Source organism: Nomascus leucogenys, chromosome 21 (assembly GCF_006542625.1).
Source record: "Nomascus leucogenys isolate Asia chromosome 21, Asia_NLE_v1, whole genome shotgun sequence".
NCBI lineage: Eukaryota > Metazoa > Chordata > Mammalia > Primates > Hylobatidae > Nomascus > Nomascus leucogenys.
The window spans coordinates 9,685,313-9,708,499 of NC_044401.1; the positions used below are offsets into that span (position 1 = coordinate 9,685,313).

At 41.2% G+C, this 23,187-nt stretch overlaps 2 protein-coding genes across 4 annotated transcripts in view; one reads left to right on the plus strand and one right to left on the minus strand.

Moving 5' to 3' along the window:
- Window positions 1-17,860, minus strand: part of PLCXD2 (phosphatidylinositol specific phospholipase C X domain containing 2) — a 165,350-nt gene extending 147,490 nt beyond the window's left edge. For all 3 annotated transcript variants that reach the window (XM_012501072.1, XM_012501071.1, XM_003261798.3), the window contains exon 1: window positions 17,117-17,860. In XM_012501072.1, coding sequence (XP_012356526.1) covers window positions 17,117-17,279 — 163 coding nt within the window. In that variant the 5' untranslated portion in view covers window positions 17,280-17,860. The remainder of the gene's footprint in view (window positions 1-17,116) is intronic.
- Window positions 17,861-18,033: 173 nt separating this feature from the next.
- Window positions 18,034-23,187, plus strand: part of ZBED2 (zinc finger BED-type containing 2) — a 78,769-nt gene continuing 73,615 nt past the window's right edge. The window contains exon 1 of the mRNA XM_030801823.1: window positions 18,034-18,100. The gene's annotated coding sequence lies outside the window, so the exon portion shown is untranslated. The remainder of the gene's footprint in view (window positions 18,101-23,187) is intronic.

Here is a 23,187-nt window from a genome sequence, read left to right on the forward strand (position 1 = left end):
TTTTCAGGAATCACATATTCAGTACATACCTCTTTAAAAATTCTCTCTCCCTTTCCTCTGCCCCTGGAACTCATGGAAACCTTTTTGCCCAATAGCTAATAGCATCCTGGCCAGGCGCGGTGGCTCACGCCTGTAATCCCAGCACTTTGGGAGGCCGAGGCGGGCAGAGCACGAGGTCAGGAGATCAAGACCATCCTGGCTAACACGGTGAAACCCTGTCTCTACCAAAAATACAAAAAGAAATTAGCCAGGCCTGGTAGCAGACGCCTGTAGTCCCAGCTACTCGGGAGGCTGAGGCAGGAGAATGGCGAGAACCCGGGAGGCGGAGCTTGCAGTGAGCCGAGATCGCGCCACTGCACTCCAGCATGGGCGACAGAGCGAGACGGATGAAGACATTCAGTTTATCGCCCCAGTGTTTTTACCTCAGCTCTTTCATCATTAACTTTTTTATAACCCTGGTGGGGGGCTCTTGTCTGAAAATAACTGAAACAACTTCAATCTACTGAGTGCTTATTATGTACCTAATGCCAGGCTGGGCATTTTACTTACGTGATCTCATTTGACCTCTGCCACAATCCTGCAGGGCAGTGATTACCTGCATTTTACAGATGAAGAAACTGAGGCTCAGACTGGTTTTGCAACTAGTTCAGGGTTGCAAATATTGCATATGGCTGGCTGGGACATAGACCCAGGTCTGTCAGACCTCAGTGCACACAAAGATACTCTAGGGATGATATTATTGGTTCTATGTCGTTATTGATTAAACAAGTCAAGTGCATTGCTCATTTACTTTCAATAACATGGTGACTGCAGAGTTTGTCTTTGGACCTAAATGCCTGGTCCCTGCCCCAATGCAGGAAAATTGATGAAGAGATTAAAGCTATTTTAAATTTTGTAAAGACCTAAAGAATTTCTACATAGGGACACAGGAGGGCACTCTAACCTTCTGTCAGTTGAAGAAACAGTCTAATTCTACAGCTGAGCCTGAATCCCAGTGCTGGTTCTGCTATGATTACTTCTATGAACCTGGACTTCCAAACTTGTACTTGGAGCTCTGTTTCTTCATTGCAAACTTAGGAAAGTGAGCGAAATGAGACTTACGGTCTCTTCTATCTTAAGAATTGGATAATTTCACTTATTAACAACTTATTAAAGGCATTTGTGACCCTATTTATGAAGGACTATTAATCACTGAAAAGAAATAACATTTTTCTTTCATACTTACCATACTTAAACAGAAAATATGCCTGTAAATTTAACTCATCATATTTGCAAAAAGGAAATCATCCCCAAGCCTAAGTGGTATTTATTGCTTTTTGGCTTATCTGAGAATTTTGTCAAATTGCTGGAGACCTTCTTTCTGCTCACATAGATTTCTAGGACCCATATTCCTGTTGGGCCTTAGGTCTGTCTTACAGTGATTAAATACATTGGCCAATAGTTCACTTATTGTTTAGCATTTATGTGACAGTGCCCTTCACTTTAAAGGCTGGCGTTTCATTATTTTGTGGGTCATTTTAATGGAATTTATCATTGGGACTTTGAAGAAAAAATATTTATAGTTACCTAGTTTGGCTGGAATTTTTCACAGGGCAGGGTTATTTTAAGATGCATTTGATAAATTGGAGAATGAGATACAGAGAAGCTTCTTAGCTAGTTCCCCTCCAAGACAAGAAGAGGTCTTTTCTCTTTCCTGTAAATAAAGGCCTAAGCTAGGTGTTCTGACAGAGGAAAGGGAAAAGGGAGGAGAGAAAATCCAGTAAGTAGCAGTTTAAATTACATGAAATGGTGGGCTTAAAGGGAATTTGTACATTACACCCATGGGGAAAGTGAATGAAAACACATCCCACCCTTGAAGACCAGTGTTCTGAGAGCTTACACACCTGCTAAAGCCTCATGCTGGTCTTTCTGTGTAGAGGCAGAATAGAGGCCAGACATATTTTTTTCTGTGCTGGAGCCTTGCTGGGTGATTACTACATAGACCACTTAAACCACTGGGCTGCTTTTGTTCCGAGTCAATAAAAAGCCTCCTAGATGTCTGGTCTTGAAAAAAAAAATGTAACTTGTTCAGCCAGAACAGGTCAGCATGTAGTCCTTCAAACATCACCATCCTCATGGGTGCTCATGCGTTAGAGTCCTGACATGGGAGCAAATGGCCTCAGATGAAAAGAAAATTACTCTTTATTACAACCAACAAAAGAAACTAAAGTTACAACCCAACACTGGGTCAATCTCCAACTCTATCAATGACTTTCATTCAAATGCAATTAAATGAATTTGGCATGACCTAATTTTTTACAATTCTAGAATTGTTATCAGGATTTTGGGGGGCCATCTGCTTAACCTCTCTGTGACTGAATTTCTTCATCTGTAAAATGGGGATAGTAGGAGTACCTACATCATTAATTTGTTATAAGAATTAATTGGCTTTATATAAATCAAACAGAGCAATATTGATCTCCTAGGAAGTGCTATATAAATGTTAAATGAGCAAGCTATTCTTCTTCTGCTTCTTTTATTATTATTATACTTGTTCTTATTCTTAAAGCCTTGAGGCATCTTGGGAAGACTGCAATGCAGTTATAAGATTTTGTCTTACCTCAGGCATTACTACTTGCCTCCTGCCTGTCCTAGTTTCTCCTTAACTAGAAATATAGATTTTTAAATATCTGTTTTTTTATACTTAAATTCTTGTAGATATATTTCAAGATTCCATATCTCTTCCCTCCTCCTTCTTTCCCTCCACTTTTATCATAAGGTGCTTATTCTGAACAAGACAGCAAGTATACAGAAATGACAAAACAGTTGTATACAGCAGAGAGAAACAGTCCCAATGGGGTATATCATGTCCTATAATGGAAATGTGCACAGAGGTCATACCTGAGCTGAACTGTAATTGGCCAGGCAAAGTGAAGGCGGGTTATTGGAAGGGCGGGTGTTCAAAGACTGGAATTATAACAGGGACAGTACATTTTCTTTCACAGTTTTCTTCAAGCCCAAAATTGTCACTGGCTCCCTATGGTCTATAACACAAAGCATAAAGTGTTTAGTACAATGCTGAAAATCTCCAACTGGCTTGTCTGTCTTTCCCTACCTTTTCCATTTCTTTCTCCTGTCACTTCTACAGGTGACCATGGCAGCCCTTCTCTGTTTCCTGAAGGTACCCTTGTTTTCTCATCTCTAATTTTGGGCATTTGCTTCCCTGTCTCTGGAATGTCCTTCCCTCTTCATGTTGAAATCCTCCCTGTCTCTCACAGCCCAGCTCACAGGTATTCTTCTCCTGAAGCGTTCCTTACCCCCCACCTAGAAGTAACTTTTCCCTTTCTAGGTCCCAGCACTGTTTGCTTGTTTCTTTATCATGGTACTCACCTCATTCTGCTTTTATTGACTTTATTTGAACTCTTGTATATCTCTTATAAGATCTACAAACTACATCTTATTCATTTTTTTAAAATGTCCTACAGTAGCTATTATGATCTTAGGTACATATTCGGTAATCTAAAGGAAGTTTAATAATAATAGCTGCATATATATAACATATTTATTTCATAATAGGCAATATTCTAATCACATTGTATACATTATCTTATTTAATTCTTTTTTTAAATTTAATTCTTAAGTAACTTTGTTGTATAGTAAAAAATTTAAACCTTACCCAAAGAGAGGTATGGTCTTCACCCTCAGTCCTTGGGAGGCAATTGCTTAAGCCCTTGGAATGTCCTGCCTGATCAAAGTATCTTTATTTACCCGACAGCTTTGGGCCATAAGGGAAAGTCTAAGGATGTGATTTATGGTGCAGGATTTGAGTCACATAGGTATGGGCTTAACCTCTGAAGGGGCTGGATACTTAGGTCAGCCATGTGGAAGCCCAGAAAAGATTCTGGACACTAAAGCTCAGGTGAGCTTCCCTGGTTAGCAGTACTTTGTGTGGTACCGTCACACATCAATACGAGGAAAGAAACACTGTCCATGGGGAGAGGACAATTGGAAGCTCCACATTTGGAAATTTCCTGAACTTTGCTCCATGCACCTCTTCCTTTAGCTGATTTTGATCTGTAGCCTTTCATAGCAATAAACAGTAACTATGAGTATAACAACTTTCAATGAGTTCTGCCAATCTTCTTAGCAAATTATCAAACGTAAGGCTGATCTTAAGGTTCCCAAACCTGTAACTGGTGTCAGAGTGAGGGTGGTCTTCTGGCTTGTGCTTCCTCTAACTTGGCACTTGTGAAGTGGATATTATAATTATCTCAATTTTACAGATGAAAAAACTAAGAGACAGAGGGGTAAAGCTTTTTACTCAAGGTCATGCAACTATTAATAGTAGCTAGGATTTGAGCTTACAACCTACACTCTGAACTACTTTTTCATAGTGCCTCCTGTGTGAATAACAAAGAGAGAGAGAAGATAAAAGATATAAGAAGAGGCTGGGCACAGTGGCTCATGCCTGTAATCCCAGCACTTTGGGAGGCCAATGTGAGAGGATCGCTTGAGCTCAGGAGTTTGAGACCAACCTGAGCTGGTCTCTACTAGAAATAAAAAAAAAAACTGGCCAGGTGTGATGGCATGTGCCTGTAGTCTCAGCTACTCAGGAGGCTGAGATGGAGAACTGCTTGAGCCAGGAGGTTGAGGCTTCAGTGAGCCATGATCATGCCACTGTACTCCAGCCTGGGTGACAGACCAAGACCCTGTCTCAAAAAACAAACAAACAAACAAAAAACAAAACAGAAAGAAAGAAAGAAAGAAAGAAAGAAAGAAAGAAGAAAACCCATAAAGAACAGAGGGATGAACATGTGTTCTTAAACGCTGAAGATGTTTAGGGTGGCTTTCATAGAAAAACATCTTGTATTCCAACTCAGGTGTTTAATCTATACAAATATTACAATAAATTTAATATGAATAGATAATAATTTTGCATGTTAAAATATTTGAGACCTGAGCTAAGAACATATTAATTTACAAAGTTATTAATACATATAAGTACACCTTATGGTTATTGAATATAGCAAAAGATTTGTCTAAGAAAATAAAAAACCTTAGAGTCCTTGGGGTCAATCTTATCGTCCCTTGCCTTTGCATTTTAATTACCATCATTAGCCTGTGAGCTCACCTGACTCCACCAAGGAGACTGACCAGCTCTTTCCTCTGTGATTCCATGGCAGTGAGTTGATATTTGATGAACTTAGGATATTGAGTGCTATTTATCTCCACATCTGTCTCTGCCACCTAAGTGTAAGTCTTTGAGGGCAGGATCATGTCTAATTCATGTTTATATCTCCATACTTAGTTTCTGGAATTTAGTAGGTATTGAATGCATCTATACAGAATAAATACAAGCATGAATACCTGAATAAACAGAAGCTTAGAGAGTTGCCTAAGGCTGGTAGGCCTAGGTCTCCTGATCCTTTCCCAAACTTCTATTTGGTCCATCCAACATTAAACAGGTAGAGTTCACTCTCTGCTCCTTTTCACCCCTTGCACCTGTTTCCTAGCTCCATTTATCTCTCTTTTTCCTTCTAGCTTGAGTTATCTGGGTCAATGAAGAGGAATGTGTCAGAAAACACAGAGGACAAAATTAACTAGAGAGGATGACTAAAGGAACAACTATAATAAAATATTACATTGAACAATTTTAAAAGAAAAGTACCAGAGAGATTTCCTGCAACTTATGCCTGCATAAATTATATTCTAATAATATCTCTTTGGAGCCACCAATCTCACACTTCTGAATTAGGTCCTTGAGAAAAATGCAACATTTGTAGAGAACTTGACTCCATATTAACAAGTAGAGAAAGGCTGAGGCATCTTTAGGGTATACAAAATTAGTCATTATGAGTCCAAGATTCCAAATGAGCGGGGCCATTTAGTAGTCCCTTGAACCAAAGATAACATCTTTAAACCTTCTTCTCAACCTATCATACTTGTTTATTTTCCATGAGGCATGTGGGAGAGTATTCATAATAACCATCAAACTGCCTACAAGATCTGAGAGAGCCATGTGGCCAATTTAATTTTTAATCAGTCGCCTATTGAATTCATAATTATCCACAATGCAAGAAAGCAACTGTTTAAGGCAGAATACTTGGAAGCAGAGGATGTTGATCAACTTATTCTTATCTATGTGCTGAGAAGCCAAGGTGCATCTCACTGTCTGAGGAGAGACAGGCTGGGAATCAAAAAAGTCAGTCTTGGTCTACCCCTGCAACTGGCTGGATGAGCTCAGAGATAATTGAAGTAAATCAGAGGTTTACAGGGTACTTTTTAGACCTGCAATACTTTCAAATGAAGTATCTATGTGTGAAACAAATGCAACCAGACCTTCTCTAGTTGAAGTTTCTCCCCAACAGTCTCCACCCCTTGCCCTGAGGTGGCCAGAGGGGCACCAAGGGGTACTAAACCTTCCCTGCTCTGCAAGGCACAATGAGCATTCCATTGCCCAAGGTATTCTCCAAGTTAGCTCCAACGTCCTATGATTTATGTGAGCCAAAGGGTTTTCAATCCCATGTTGCGGGAGTGGGGGGAGCATTTTAAAGCCCTCTACATGGGGAGGGGTACCTATTCTCTTTTGAAAGATTTTCTCTTCTTCAATTGTCCAATAGACCCCAATCCCTACTCCAAATAAGATACTGTAGATAATTCATTCACAAGAAATTCTTCTTCTATTCTGCTACCATGCATCCTGCTCTGTCTCCAAATAGATGGCATCATCTTTTTGTGAAGTAACCCCTTGCAAGTGGCACTGGGTCATTCCCTAATAAGCCTTCTCAGCTCTGAGATAACCATATTTGCTTTAACAACCTTTTTGTAAACACACAAGAAAGAACAATAATAAGCTTTAGGAGAAACCAGAAAAATGTTTAGGGTAGGAGAAAAAGTTACATTAAATGAACTATTCTACTGCAAAATTCTCCTGCTTTTTTTGAGCCTATTGGTGCAACCCGAGATGTCCATGTATGAAATAAATTGTGTTTGATGATTGTGGTAAAGCAAATAAAATTTCTATTTCACAGCTGGTTTATGGTATAGTATACACAAGCTAACTCCTACGCTCATGCCCAAGCTGCCAAGAGAGAATTCATACAGAACAGGCAGAACACTGGACACTAGACAAACATGAGGGGGCACCTCTCTGGGACTAGAAACTCGACAAATTTTCTAAAAGAAGTACAATCTTAGTTCAAATCTAAAATATGTAATCTAAAAAATGAGGGTACCAGTTTTAAATTCAAACCATCTGATACTGGATATAATAATAGCCATGAGTGAGGGTAGAAGGTTGGGCAAATTGTGAAATGTGAAGATTTAGCTCTGAAACCATCTCCACTGTGTGCCACCTGTGCCCTTCTCCCAAGTCTAAAATGTCCCACAGGTGCCTCAAATTCAGCATGCCCTAGACTAAGCACCTGCTTCCTTCCTCCATCTCTAAACCTGCTCCTTCTCCTTTATCCATATTCCTGAGAATGCCACCAACTTCCTCTCTCTCACCCAAGCTCCTTGCGCCTTCTCTTTTGCCCTCCAATTAATCACCAAGTCCTGCTGACACTTTCTCTTTTTCTTTGTCCATGCTGTCACCCTCCTCCTCAGGTCAGGGTCACCTCCCACTTGGATGACCTCATCAGCAACCTAATTGGTCCCCTTGGTTACAGTACTTCCTAGTTCCCATATACTTTGTGCTGCAGCATGATCTTTCCAAAACACAAAGTTGACCTTGTGATTTGCATGCTTAAAACCCTTCCCACTCCTGTTCAGGTAAAGTTAGTTAACATTTTTTTTTTTTTTTTTTAAAGATGGAGTTTTGCTCTGTTGCCCAGGCTGGAATGCAGTGGCATGATCTTGGCTCTCTGCAACCTCTGCCTCCTGGGTTCAAGTGATTCTCCTGCCTCAGTCTCCCAGGTAGCTGGGATTACAGGCGCCCGCCACCATGCCTGGCTAATTTTTGTATTTTTAGTAGAGACGGAGTTTCACCATGTTGGCCAGGCTAGTCTCAAACTCCTGACCTCAAGTGATCCACCAGCCTCAGCTTTCCAAAGTGCTGGTATTACAGGCATGAGCCACTGTGCCCAGCCCGAAGTAAGATAACTTTAACTTGGCTTTTTTTTTTTTTTTTTTTTTTTTAGATGGAGTCTCGTTCTGTCACCAGTCTGGAGTGCAATGGCGCAATCTCAGCTGATTGCAACCTCTGCCTCCCGGGTTCAAGCAATTCTCCTGTCTCAGCCTCCCGAGTAGCTGGGACTACAGGCGCATGCCACCACACCCACCTAATTTTTCTATTTTGAGTAGAGATGGAGTTTCACCATGTTGACCAGGCTGGTCTCGATCTCTTGACCTTGTGATCTGCCTGCCTTGGCCTCCCAAATTGCTGGGATTACAGGTATGAGCCACCGCGCCTGGCCTAACATGGCTTTTAAGACCTCTAAGTATGTTGCCACTTTACTCCCTGACATTCTCCTTCTTGCAACCCACAGTACAACCATAATAAACTATTTTGGTTTGTTAAATGGGCCATTCCCTCTTCAAGATCCTCACCCATTTTATTTCCCCTTCTAGAGCATCCTTACTGTGTTTATCTTATCCTGAGGGCTAATTTCTGTGTATTTTTCAGGGTATAGTTTATTCATAACTTCCTTCAGGAGGCCTCCCTAGTCTTGTTAAGATGCCCTTGCTATATGCTTCTTCCAGCAGTAATGTATACCTCTCCAGTCATCCTACATAGCATATTGTGTTATAACTGCTTGATTAAATGTCCATTTCTCCAACTAGACTGTCAGCTCTTTGAAGTCAAGGACCATGTCTGTATTGATCATCACTGAATCACCAGTGCCTAGGAGAGAGCCCAGTATATGGAAGAAAATTAACATACAAGTGTTGAATAGAGTGAAAGAAACAATGAGTTTCTCATCTTAACCCACAGTATCCCTAATAACTGCTGGGTCATTTTGTTTCACTTCACTCTTATGCAGTTATTTTTTTTTGGTGGGGGTGGCTTTCCACCCACTTCTGACTAACTCTTTCAATGTCTGCTTTTTGCCATCAGGATGACATTCAATCTTGGCATGGCCATATAAGGCTCATTAGGATCTAGTTCTTGCCTACTTTCCCAGCCTCATATCTATTCCTTTCTTTAAATAAATTCCATGCTGTAACCACACCAGTCTGCTTGGCTTTGCCCAAGGTCACCATGCTGTCTGACTCCTTGGTCCCTCTGCACTGGGACACCTGGCTTTCTACTCCTTGCTATTTATATTTCAACCCAGGGGTGCTCTTGGAAGTCCAACCCACCAAGCTTTCCTCCTACTACCAGTAACAGAATTGGGTATTGGTTTTCTGAGTGTTACAGACCCCATACATTTTCTCTATCATGTTTGAATTTTGGCTTTCTTCTAAGGTCATATTTTCATGAAGAACAAGGAGAAGAATCTTACCGATCTGTGTGATCACCTGATTTAACACAGTACCTGGCACAAAATGGCATTCAGTAAATACCTTTTGAGTTAATGATTTTCCTGTAAATGAATACAATTTTTTAAATATAGGCAATGAGAACCAAAAGAAGCAAAAGGAGCATGCAGGCACTGATGTATATTTTTAGCCAAATTAACACAACACACTCATATAATTCTTCTGAGGATCCATATGGATACCTACTGCCAAGATGATCACCTAAACTCAAACCTGGGGAGGGTGGACAAGAACGCTGTTTTCACCTTTCTCTTTTTGGCATTTATTTGGGGAGGGGTATATCTGGTTTCAATCACACTTTAAAAATAATGCTTTTCATATATAAGCCTCCAAATCATACATGTTCATAAAATATTCATCTCAGTCTGACAGGGCCTAGGCATTTTTCAGTTCCACCACTACTGCAGACTGCTGCCACACTCCAAGACATTTGCATTATAGCACACAAATGTGTACTATTTTTTCCTTTATTTTCATCTTGTCAGGTCTGAACAGAAATAAAAATAATGATAGAACATTCTCTAAGAAGAAATGATACTTTACAGCTGACAGTTCTAGAGTAATTGGACATTAACAAAAAACTCCCAACCTGTTATTTTCTTAGAAAATTTTAGCTGCTTAGTAGACAATGCATCCACAAAAGACTGCCTGTGTTTCACAGATAATATAACCTAGGCATCCCCCTTAGAGCAATGCAGACCTCTGTAGCTCAACCTGTTTTATCTTGAAGTTACCTAGAGACCTACTAATACAATCCTCCCATGTACTTTGATCCTCACAGTGTTCAGTAATATAATCCAAATTCCTATCGATGTTTAACAACACAAGAGAGAAGGTGGAAGGACTCCTGCTTAACCACAAATGTAAATACTAAAATAAATTTAGTCACAGATCTCCTCCACCTAAATTTGGTTCTTGATGCGTGTTCAAATTCTTTTCACACACACAAACACACCCACCTATTATAATGTCTACAAATAATCCCTCCTCTGCAGGCCTGGATTGAAACTGTAATTGGGGTTAGTCAGCATTGGCAAAGTGGTTTGCGATTTTCCCAGAGGCAAAGTTGCAGGACGCTAAAGCACTTCACTAGCATTACCTTTAGTGTGCCTGTGCTCCTAACTTCCTAGAGGCAGGAGAGAGATGTAGAAGCTACCTGTCAATCTAGTGGAGGTCAGGTCAGATCACGTGTTAGAAACCATCTCCTCAGCTTCAGAAACATGTCTGAGAGAGGAGCTTGCAGGTGGAAGCAGCATGCTCCAAGGGTCTGAAGTGTCAGTGGGCATGTTTCGCAAGACATTTATGACTGGTGAACGATAGCAGGTATTGAGATTTGGGCCCAGTGGAGGTTGAGGCTGAGGCTAATGTCATGGCTAAGTATCTGTGCATGTGTGTGTTTTGGGTAATGGGTGGTGTATGTGTTGCATGTGTGGGTGATGTATGTGTTTGGAGGGATGATGAAGCAATTATTCCAATAGCTGGGGGAAGGAATTATAAAACATGTATAAGGATTTGTTCAAAGGAAAGCATTTTGTAACATTCCCACTCTCGAGCTAGGAATAAAATGACTGGGTTAGGAGGGCAAGTGATGAAGAAATGAGGAGAGCAGAAAAAAGTTAACAACAGGCTTCTGTCACAGAGGGCTGAGCTTTTCCCAAAGGCTCTGGATGTCTTGGGATGACAAAGTCTGACAGCTGAATTTGGGATGGGACAGGACAGAGTAAATAATTAAAGAAAGTTTTCTGGCTGTCTTGATCAGCCACTCCATATTGCATCTAAGACACTCTTGGCACTCATATCCTGGGCAACCCTCCATGTATCCTTCCCTTAACTTTAAAGCCTCCTTTGCAGGGTAACCATTCAAATTACCCTAATCTGATCAGACAGAGAACACTGAGTCAGACTGTTTAATTGGACAGTCAGCTCCTTAACTAGATTGTAAATTACCTGAGGGTATGAACTGCATTTTACACCTCTTTTTTGTTGTCCATTCCAGGCACAGGCTTTCAATAAATGAATGTTCTGATTGATTTTTTTTAAAAAGATACATAATAACAATTGTTATTATTATATAGTGCTTATTTTGTGACAGAAAGCATACTATATGAATTAATTTATTTCTCACGCTAAGAAATGAGGTGGTGCATAGATTACTTGTGTTACAGAGAAGGACACTGAGGCACAGAGAGGTTAAGTAATTTGTCCAAAGTCACACTGCTTGTAAAGGGCAGAGTCAGTATTTAAATCCAGATAGTCTGGCTGTTGCATTCATACTCTTAACCAATCCATGATCTTTCTTTTTATAGACATGTGTGATTCAGGAATTCTTTGTGGCTTTTGTGATTTGCGGGAGGAGAGATGGCTAGAGAAATGATGAGCCTTTTTAAGAGTGAAACCTACTAATGGAACCACCACAGTCATAGCGTCTTTTTATTTTTCACCATGGCCACTGAGGGGAGAAAAAGTGAAACAAAACAAAAATAAACTATCCTCATTTAAGAGACAATTTTGGTCTTGTATGGTTTTTTTTTTCATGATTGAGTCAGCCTTGGTAGATTCAGCTTGGTCCTTGGTTTCCCACAACCTCAAATCCTGTAGGAAAATGGATTTGTTTTAGGGCCAACTCATGGTTCATACTATCCTCAAAGTAGAGCCAACCAAAACTTCTTGTTACACAATTTATTTTGTGCTCTTTTGGGGTGGTCTCCAAATCTCTTTTAGATAGGCCAGATCTGGTTCAACTTTCAGAAGCAAGATCTGAGTAATGACTCCATCCTGCTCCACTAAGGGATTTTGTCTCCATGTCACACATGTGGGAAGAGGGTGTGGGGCCACAGGAGGAAGACCTATAGAAATCACTAAGTGCTCAAGGGCAAAACTGCTAAGAAAAGGATAGGATTCCAGAAAGGTAGAAAAGAAAAGAAGGGAATGATCACTAGCAACATGAGAAGAGAGAATCGTCTGGGAATCGGAGAGCAGTGAGGAGCACCTGTCGAAGGGTTGACCCTGGCAAGGGACGGCAGGGGACCAGGTCAGGTCAGTGGAAAGAAAGCAAAGAGGGGAACAAGAAATGAGATCTGGGAGAGGCAGCAGCCAGGCAGCAAAGATGAAAAGCTCTAATTTGACAAGGGAAGAAGGAAGGCAGGAGGGATGTTGGGTGAAAGAATTGCTCCTAGAAAAGAAGTTACACCAGGGCTCTGCTTCTGACTCTTGTGACCATTTTCGGCCTCAAAATTTTCATTTCTAATGGGGCTTAGTGATGAGCCTTATCAAGCCTAATCTTCAGGAATATTATGCGCAATAACAAGAAATGGATTGGAAAATCTTCATATGGTTTCATGTGGCTATTTGTGAAAGCTGAACTTAACCAATCTGTTCAGCTCTGATCAACAATGAAAAACGATGGTGGCTGCAAACCATGTTTCTAGCATTCTTACTCCATACTTTCCATACTTTCAATTATTCACTCAACTGTCACCAATGACTGCGCTGCTACCTTCTACTGTGATTTAGGATTATAAAGGAAAATAAGATATTTTCTGTCAGCAAGTTGTTCACATGGGAAAAACATACACTTAAAAATAACAATGTGTTGAGAAGTACTATGACAAAGAAACTATAACAGGGATATGGAGGGACCAGAGAGGGTGTCCTCTAGCCATTTCCCTCATATACTCCCGTTTACTCCCATATACCCCCATTCCACCTGGAAAGCCTCCTTCCCAACCCTGACCCTCAACCCATATCCCTTGAAGTCCTGACCATTCCTCAAATTCTAGATCAAATGCTATTTTCTCAACAAGGTAGTTCCTAATCTCAGAAGGTGGAATTAATCTTTCCATTCTGTGTGCTTCTGTAACATGTTATTTATATCTCTGGTTTAAAATTTATTCTAATTAGTTCTTTTTTAAAAAACTATGTATGATGAAGGTACATATATACATATATGTGTGTATATACATATATATACACACATATATGTGTATGTATACATATATACACACACACATATATATATATATCTATGGAGGTTTCTTAAAGTGCACTTAGGGTCTGGTGAGGTAAAAGTTCATTTACATCAAGTAATCTACAGCCCCTTTTAAGACGCTAAAGTGAATAGACCCTGCTTCATTCTGGCAATTGTGAAACCTTGTTTACACATTTTCTTGTTTTGAAGAGGCATAAAAGAAATAGCCTTTAGACCGAAAATGACCCAATCATTCCTTCCAGCTCTTTCTACATTGGACAAAGAACAGGCAACAAAATAAAACTAACAAACAAACCTCAAATTAATCACATAATTTTTAATCTGGAAAGGACTCTATATTTCATTTAACCCAATATCTTAATTACAAGTAAAGAAACTATGTCCTGAGAAATTTAGATACTTCTTCAATATCACACAGCAAGAATCAACAATAAATTTTGCAACCCTTAAGTTCAAGGCTCTTCCCAATAGAAACTTCCCAAAATGTAAACCAAGTAGTTTACATTTAATAAGAAAGTGTTTTTTAAAAAATGGAATAGCATTAAAATGTACAGAGAAAAAAATTCAATGAAAAGCAGTATACGTTATAGAGAAATGTCTTCCCATTAGTCCATTTGTCCACAGAGAATATCATGCTTTCACAAAACTCAGTGAAAATGCTTGTAGAGTTTAAAGCTTTAATTTAAAAATCTGTCTTTTATGATGTCTGGATCCTTTATCCTTCAGACATCAAATGATTCTATACAGTTAGCAATGAGAATTATTTTGAGGTTCTTCTCCAAGATATTTTAATATGTTTGGTGGTATTGGCCATTAACAGGTGTTCTTAACAGTTGCGGAAGTAAAATAATACATCAAGGCTCTGTTGAGAGGTGCACATTCACACATGTTCTCTCCCATCAAGACTTAGGCAAAGGCAGCAGGTGCACTCAAACGTGACATAGTTTACTCCATCTAATTTCTGCTATTGTTGCCAGAAGGCTTGCCCTTTCCCGTGTCCCCCGCCCCATCGCCATCCTGATAGATCTGACCCAGTCCTATAGATGCCCCAGATTGGGCATCTGGACATGCACACACGTGCGCACACACACACAACAGGTTGAAGCACTAAAATTGAATTTAAAACTTACTGGTTTCAATTCTAAACAGGCATATGTATATATAATATGTATATATGTACATAAGTATATGTGCATATAATATGTATATATCTACCTATATATTCAAAGTGATAATCACTTAGACAAATACCACTCGCTTTTAAAAATTCTTTCATTCACTGCAGAGGATGGTTTGAAGAAACTGACTTTCAGTTAAAGACTACACCCACTGCTCTGCCATTCCCAAGGACCCCTCAGGGGCACAGAGACAGTGCCTGGGTTTTGCAGCTACACAGGGGCTTAAATACAACATCTACCACTTACTATTTGTGCGATCTTGAGAAAATTACTTACCCTCTTTGAACGATAATTTTCTTAACTCTAAAGTGAGGATGTTAATACCTACTTCATGGAGTTATGAGGACTGGAGGTAATGTATGCCAATGGGTGCTGTGTGGTAGTGCTCAGTACATAATAGCTATTATGATGCAGATGATGATAAGAGGGAAGAGTTAAAGAGGAAGTGGGGGGACGATGATGGCCCCCATTTCCCAAATCCCTTCTATATTTCAGGATTTCTCAGCAAGGATTGGTAGAACTTGACTGCTAGCCTTTATCTGGTGAGTATGAAGCTCGAGGTAGAGGAAAGAGAACTAGTAGGGGGAAGTCCATGAATGGCTAGCATTTAATATGTGATTTTCTTGTCTTGAGCCTACACATACATACACTTAATGTCCTTTCCACTGCTGAGGAAACGGCATTTCACAGTAGTGAATTCAGCATCTTTTGAGGAGTCAAAGCCATTTTTTTTTCTTTTTGCTTAGCAGGACCGGACTTCACAAAGCAGGGTGAAAGAATTCGCGTGATCTCCATGGTGGCTAATCATATAATTTCCAGTTTCAGCAGCTGGCTCCAGCTATTTGCTCCCCCGCTACCCTAGCAATTCTAGTAACTGTGAAATATCCTACGGATCACAGAACAAATGCCCAACTCCTTTCTACAGTCACGGGGTCAGAGTACACAGCTAACCCACTAGCAGAGCTGGTGTTATGGTTTGAGCCATCCAAAGTACAACAAGGAAGGAGGAAGCCCCAACCTACCCCGGACATGCCCTGAATGACACAGCCATTTAGGGCCTGCCTAAGATGCCATTCTGTTTGCAAACACATATTACCTGCCATATCACTCAACAAAATAATTCCATCAGAATGCCTGAAGGCAAATGACTAATGTTAAAAGTGGCCCATGCATCATTTCAGTGACAACTCCACAGGCACCAATTAAACATGGAAAAGACCTGTTCTGAAGCATGCCCGTCTGGCATTTCCCAAGGAGCTGTAGTCAATGGCTGATAAAACATACATGATCATAACTATAAAGAAATTTCGCAGCCCTCTCCTTGCTCAAAAGCAACTGGGGCCTATGAGGACAATGAACCTGGAAGACACCCAAAAGAGGAGGTGAGTAAAGAAAAGCCTGCATGTGAAGCCAGCACTGCTCTTCCTCGTGCACAGAAAGCAAAGATTGGGAGTAGCATGAGGTCAGATTTTCAGCCACCAAAAACAAACAAACAAAAAAACCAATCAAACCTCAAAAAAACCCAGACGGGTCTAGGGAATGCTTGGGAGTTTGTCTGGTAGTCTGTGGGTGAACTTCAATTGTATGTCTCCGAGTGAAAGAAAGGATTGGCAGTAGTCCATCCCCTGCTTCTAGGAGTGCTTTCCAGTATCAGCATTTGTAGGACTTGCTCAGCACACCAGGCCAAACTCACTGTCCAAATATCCTTCCCTAGAAATCATACAATAACCACCTTCTGAGTGGAAGGAAGAGGACACATTTAACAAATGATGTCAAGGCATAAAACCTCCGGCAGAGAGACAGTGGCTGGAGCAGAAGTGCTTTTCAAGGCTGCAGTTCTAAATCAGTCAGGCAGACACCTGTATACATACATACATACAGAGACAAAGCTTCAAACACCACCACCTCATCACACCTAATGACTGCCTGTGATGAGAGTCTGCATTCTCTATTCTGGCTTTTCTAACAACAAAAATGTGTCTTTATACTCAGTTCTGATTCTGAACCTATTCTCTAATGCTTATCCATTTTTTGTTTTTCCAATACACAAGGTCCGATAAATGAGAAATAAAATATTTTTCAGTTTTAATTTTGATCCAGATCTAAATTGTTTGTGACTTTTAATTCATTACCTTTGATTTCCCCTTCAAGTGATTTAAGTCAATGCACCCCTCACATACACATAACAACAGTAAGAAGGATAATATTCTTAGAATGGGGCTAGCAAATATAAGCAAACAAACAAACAAACAAACAAAAAAACCACAAGCAAAAACCATGATGCTTCTGTTTTCATGAGTCCTTTTACCAATGATGCAGTGTACTGAAATCTCTTTAAAGCAGCTGCTTCAGTGTTAAGTTTTTGGTTTGGAAATAAAAAGGGGTCACTGACAATTAATTTCTCAGCACAATAGAAAAGCAACCCAACCCCTTAACAACACTAAAATGGCAGAATTAAATACAGTGGGAACAAGTAGGAATAGACGAATACCTGGGATTGCCAGATTGGAAAGGGGGAGGTTGTGGAGGTGAGGGGGGAGCGAGGCCATCCAGTCGGCATTGCAGACCTCCGATGATGTCTTTGTCCCGCTGGGGTTGGGGGAGCAGATGGTCCCCATCCTGAGTTTCCTCCTGGCCTTCCTAACTGCTAGCATCCCTGTTGTTAACAAACTGGCCAGTCTCAGCCCAGTGCCACTCACTCAGTGATCATCACTTCTCGGGCTCTGTGGACGTTTCAGGGCGACGCTTGCCACGCCAGTCTTTCCAAAATGCCTTTCTGGCTGGGGGACCGGGCAAACAGATGGATCCTTACCCACTAGCACTCGCAGTCCCCACTCTCTCCGGCCCAGCCTCTGCTCCACTCCCTTAATCTGCTCAGTCCCAGCTCCGTTAAACTTCTTACGTTCCCCTCTGGAGATGGGGGGAAGGTAGGCCCCTAGAGATAAATCTTACAGAAACTGAAAGTCTGAGGAGCAGCCACACCCGGAGCCACTCACAAGACAGGTGCCCACCCAGTGTACAGACACGCCTGCGGGTCCATACACTTGTGCGCGCCCAGGCGCGCCGGCTCTAGCCTGATTTATGTTTCTATATATGTCACTGGGCTGGTACACAAGCTGGGCCTGCCTGCTACTCACTCCCCCGCTTCTCTGCACAGACGCCCCCTGCCCTGTGGCGTCCTGAAAGACACACAGAAGTGCAGCAGGCTGCACCCCGACTCCCAGCAGCCCCTCCCCGCACTGCCGGGCAGATTTGCCGGGCTCGGCGGCCCGTGATTGGCCGCTGGCGGAGCGCGTTCCGATTGGCCAGCGCCTTCTGGGCTGCCCCTCTGTCCCGCTCCCACGCCTCCCCTGCTCCGCAGTCTCCTCCCTCCGTTACTCCTGCCTTCCTCTGTGTGTGTGTGTGTAGACAGACGCCGCGGCAGCGACTGCATTCGTGGAAACTTGCAGGCTTCGGCCAGTCGGTCCTCAGATAGGTAGGTCCTCTTTCCTCCAGCCCCTCACACAGTCAGCACTCAGATGTTCACCGCGACCGCTAATGTTTCCTTCCTTCTTTCAGACATGCGCGCACACACACACCCATAAACACACGGAAAGGGTTACATTTTCCGTAAACCACAGAAGCAGCAGAAATATGATAGGTAAGAGGCCCAGAAAGGTGCTGTATCTCATATTTGGATGACAACATCTAGGATGGTTTGTGTTTCAGGCATTACATAATTAAGCTTCACCTACACATCACTACGCAGCAGTTCTGTGCAGTTATTCCCATTTTACAGAGGAGGCAATAATGAAACGTATTTGTATTGTCCTGTTGTTTGGAACTTTCTTTCAAATTCCTTGTCCCATTTGCTCTTCACAGTACCCCCACCAGGCAGGGAGGGTTGCTGATATAATTCCCTTTAGTAGATGAAATGAAAGTCTGAAAGCATTCAGGGAGCTGAATGTGGTGGCACTATTGGAAATCCCATTTTGGAACGAGTCTCGCTAGTATGGAGGCTCGTAGGCATACAAACCCATTTCCCTGCTTTCTGCAGTGTTCCCTACTCCTTCAAATGGTACTTCTCCGTGACGGAAAACTACGAGGTCTCTGCTGATCTGAGGACTTTGCACATGAAAATCACAGGGACATCCTGGCAAACAGACAAATCAAGAAAAGCACCCTGGGCTTGATGGTAGGGACCCGGAGGGGTTGATGGTAGGGTTCCAGAGGGCTTGATGGTAGGGGTCCTGGAAGTCTCCAGGCCAGGCAGGTCCTCAGTAACTCCAGAGGACCTTATGGGGAAAGAAAGCGGTTGCCTGAGCTAAGACAAGACTGAAGGCTCATATACAGATCTGTAGGTCAGCTAACATTTAATCACCAAATGGCCCCACCTTATCTCCTGAGCCCCAAACCACCTTTCCATACACATAACTCCTGCTGCATAGTGGCCCCTTTTGACATCTTATCAATATTTCCTTTTCCAGGCTATTCTTAACATTCATTTAAACCTGCTTTGCTGCATAATATTCCCAGTTTTTCTGTTTTGTTTGTTTGGTTTGGTCTGGAGGATTATCACTTGTATGTTAAGAAAGTGTGTAATATTTTTCATATATCTTCCAATGCTTAAAGGGTACTTCAGTATAAACATGGTATTCTTTGTTTTTAAGTATACCACAGGATATTGGTAATATGTCACCTACCTGTTTGTATCAACAATGTTTTTGGGCTTTTTCCTCCCACCCACTCTCCTAGAAAGATCACTCTGTGAAGTAATATCTTAAGATTTATTTTTGAAGTGACAGCTTTCAGGGCTTCTCTTCAGCCTAAAATTTCCAAACACAAAACTTTGTGGAAGCGGTGTAAGGCAAACACAATGTATTATTTAGTCTCTACTGTGAAATGTTGATTTTAGTGCCTTTGTTCCCCTTATTTTTCAGCTGTTAAGGAAAGGAATGAGTGATATTTAGAAAGCATCAAATTTGGCTGGGCACAGTGGCTCATGCCTGTAATCCCAGCACTTTGGGAGGCCGAGAAGGGTGGATCACGAGGTCAAGAGATCAAGACCATCCTGGAAAACATGGTGAAACCCCATCACTACTAAAAATACAAAAATTAGCTGGGTGTGGTGGCACATGCCTGTAGCCCCAGCTACTCAGGAGGCTGAGACAGGAGAATCGCTTGAACTCGGTGGGGCGGAGGTTGCAGTGAGCCGAGATCCGCCGCTGCACTCCAGCTTGGTGATAGAGTGAGACTCCATCTCAAAAAAAAAAAAAAAAAAAAAAAAAAAAGCAAAAAAGCATCAAATTTTAGAGACTTAGCAACATCACTGAGTGAGAACTTGAAGTAGAACCACTTCAGAATGAGTTGATTTGCACCTCTCTGAAATTGGCAGATTTTAAATTTACAGTTACTTGATTTGCCCAAGAAAACAATTCAAAAGGAGGGCAACACTTTTTCCATATATTCCTGAGTCAGTCCTGGGAAAAATCTAGCAAATGAAATTACAGTGTCTAGTACAGTACTTGGCATATAGCAGGTGCTCAGTATTTATTGGAAGGAGGGAGATGCTTGGTAAAAGCTCTTGGTAAAACTCTTGGTAAATGTCATGCTCTGCTGAGTTCTAAGGAGTGTCTTAGAGCAGTGCTTTTCAGATATTAATATGTAAATCAATCATATTCTGATTAAATCAATTCGAGATGGACCTGATAGTCTAAATATTCAACAAGCTTCTAGCCGATGCAGATAATCCTGGCCCAGACTACACTTTGAGTAGCAAGGCCTTACAGAACAGGTTCATGTTTGACAGGTAGGATATGCAGTGCTTTTTCTCTCTTTTCCAAGATTTTATAATGTTTTTACATAACTTTTATAATCATAAAATAAATTTGCTTTAAAAAACTCAGCTAACAATCTCTAAGATAATTTTTTTTATCATATTATGTCATGGAAACCAAATTACCAGTGGGATTTTCCTACTATGCCATAGGTGTAGGGAAAAATATTTTTTAAATAAAAATTAATATTTAGAATTTGGATAGTTAATTTTTTTTTTTTTTTGAGACGGAGTTTCGCTCTGTCGCCCAGGCTGGAGTGCAGTGGCGCGATCTCGGCTCCCTGCAAGCTCCGCCTCCCCGGTTCACGCCATTCTCCTGCCTCAGCCTCCCGAGTAGCTGGGATTATAGGCGCCCGCCACCGCGCCCCGCTAATTTGTTGTATTTTTAGTAGAGACGGGGTTTCACCGTGTTAGCCAGGATGGTCTCCATCTCCTGACCTCGTGATCCACCCATATTTTTATACATTCTATATTGTGACATCAAAAGAAGAGAACTCAATTACAAGAGGACTGAAATTTTGAAGTAAATTTTAATAAATAATTACAACAAAATGGAATGCTTTTTGTGTATAAATCATTCTGGTAGGTCCTAGGAGTGGAAGAAAAGTGAAATGATCCTTAGATAATATATAATCCAGTAGAAAAGAGAGTCAAATATGTGAATTACAAATTGTAATATCAGGCAGAATGAAGGGATAACAGAGACACACAGTGGAGGATAATAAAGAGGTATATATTTGGATGCAGGAAGAGCCAAGGGATGCACTGTTAGAGGATGTGGTATTCAAACTAGGTCTTGAATTCTGAGAAAAGTTTTGCTCATGGAAAATGGATGGAGGGTTTTGGCATGGGAGAGGCATATGTAGCTGGGAAAACAGAGGCAAAGCTATAACAATGAATGATAGATGTGAGAAACAGAAAATATACTAGAGTGGCATATGAGAGAAGTGGGAAATATAGTTCATTTACTCTTATTTAATCTTCACATGAGCCCAGTGAATTAGATACTATTACTGTTCCCATTTTACAAAGGATACTGAGGCTTAGTGGCTACATAACTCTGTCCAAGATCTCATAGCTAGTGAGTTGCATAGCTGTGACTCCAAATCTCTTGATCATTGTGTCAAGGGCTTCCCATTACATGTTACCTGTTATTGTAAACCTGGTAAAGGCTGTTTATGACCAAAGCATATTAAAGAGTTGCACTTTTTTTTTTCTATTGACAAAAATGGCCATTGCAGGTTGTTGAGAAAGGGAGTAAAATGATTCACATTGTACTTTAGGAAGGTAACTATGGCAGAATGGAGAATGCTTGGGGGGAAATAAAGAGTCTTTCAGATAAATCACTGAAACAATTATCTAAGCAATGAAAAGTGAGAAAAAAATGCAAAGACCTAGCGCATAGAGACTAAATGCATGGCCTTTCTTAACTCTGATGCTTGCCTCCCCAACCCCACTTCTCACCCCAAGGACCTGTAATTATAAGGCCTGAGTGAGTAGCTTCCCTACCTCTTAAATTATTTTTTATTACTTGAACACCTCATGAAACTGTTCATCCATTTTTATTGAATACAACCAATCTCATTTATGTAAATACATATACAAATTTGTTTTCAGGAATTTTTTTCTCCATTACACTCTTATTTCCCCAACGATTCCCCATTCTGCCATAATTATCTTCCAAAATGCAATGTGAATAATTTTGCTTCCCTTCTCAAAAACCTGCAATGGCCCCTCTTGTCAATATAAAAAAATTTTCCAAGCTTTTTAATATGCTTTGTTCATAAACAGCCTTTACCAGGGTTACAATAATAATAGGTGACATGTAATGGTAAAGACCCTGCTGGATTCCTGAAGAGCTGACTATAGCCTTTGCCCTCTATTTGGAGACTCCATTATTGTTTGAAATATCTGTACTTTACAAGTGGTTTGTTTTATTTGGATTCACGTGATAAATGAGTAGTGAGGATCCCAGATAAAGCACCAAAACAGCTTGCCATTCAGGCATATGTAATTGGCAGGATAAGCCGGCTTGATTTTACCAGATTAAAGGCACCCAAAAAGCCTTGGAGGAAGCATATTTATTTAACGATATTGGGACCAGGGCTGTCCCTGGTCCTCAGAGCTAAGCCCTAGCACTGTCTTACTTCCCAGGCTGTGTGCTAGACGGGGAAGGAACAGATCCCAAGCAGAATCAGAACACAGGCATGTATTTGGTGGAGGGATATTGCCTAGAGGGGAGTGAGGTTATATGATGCTTTGAGTTCCACAGTGATGTGTCACACACAATTTTTTTTTTTCTGACTAGGGAGTGGGGTGGGTGGAAAAGGAATAAGGGACTGAAATGAGGAGCCAAGTAAATGAAACATGGGATGCAGTAGAAGCTGCTTTGCTTTATGGCCTCGTACCAGTAGAGTTTATTCCTAGTCATTCCCAAGCTTCTTCACCCAGCTCAAGCCAAAAGACCGTATGATAAGGATCAGAGGAGAATGAGGAGATGCAACCAACATAGGTGGTGCTGGGACATGACGACAGCAGCAGCAATTACCTCCAGGAAGAGTGACATCATTGCAGCAACTGGGGATCTACAGGAGCCTCCAAGGAAATGGAGACACTGAGGCACACACTTGTGGACACATGATACACCTTACACATTCCTGACATCAGCAGACAGAGGATTGGGATCCAGTTGTTTTGTTGATTGGGGTAGAGCCAGAGACCATTGTTTTGTCATTGTTACTGTGACC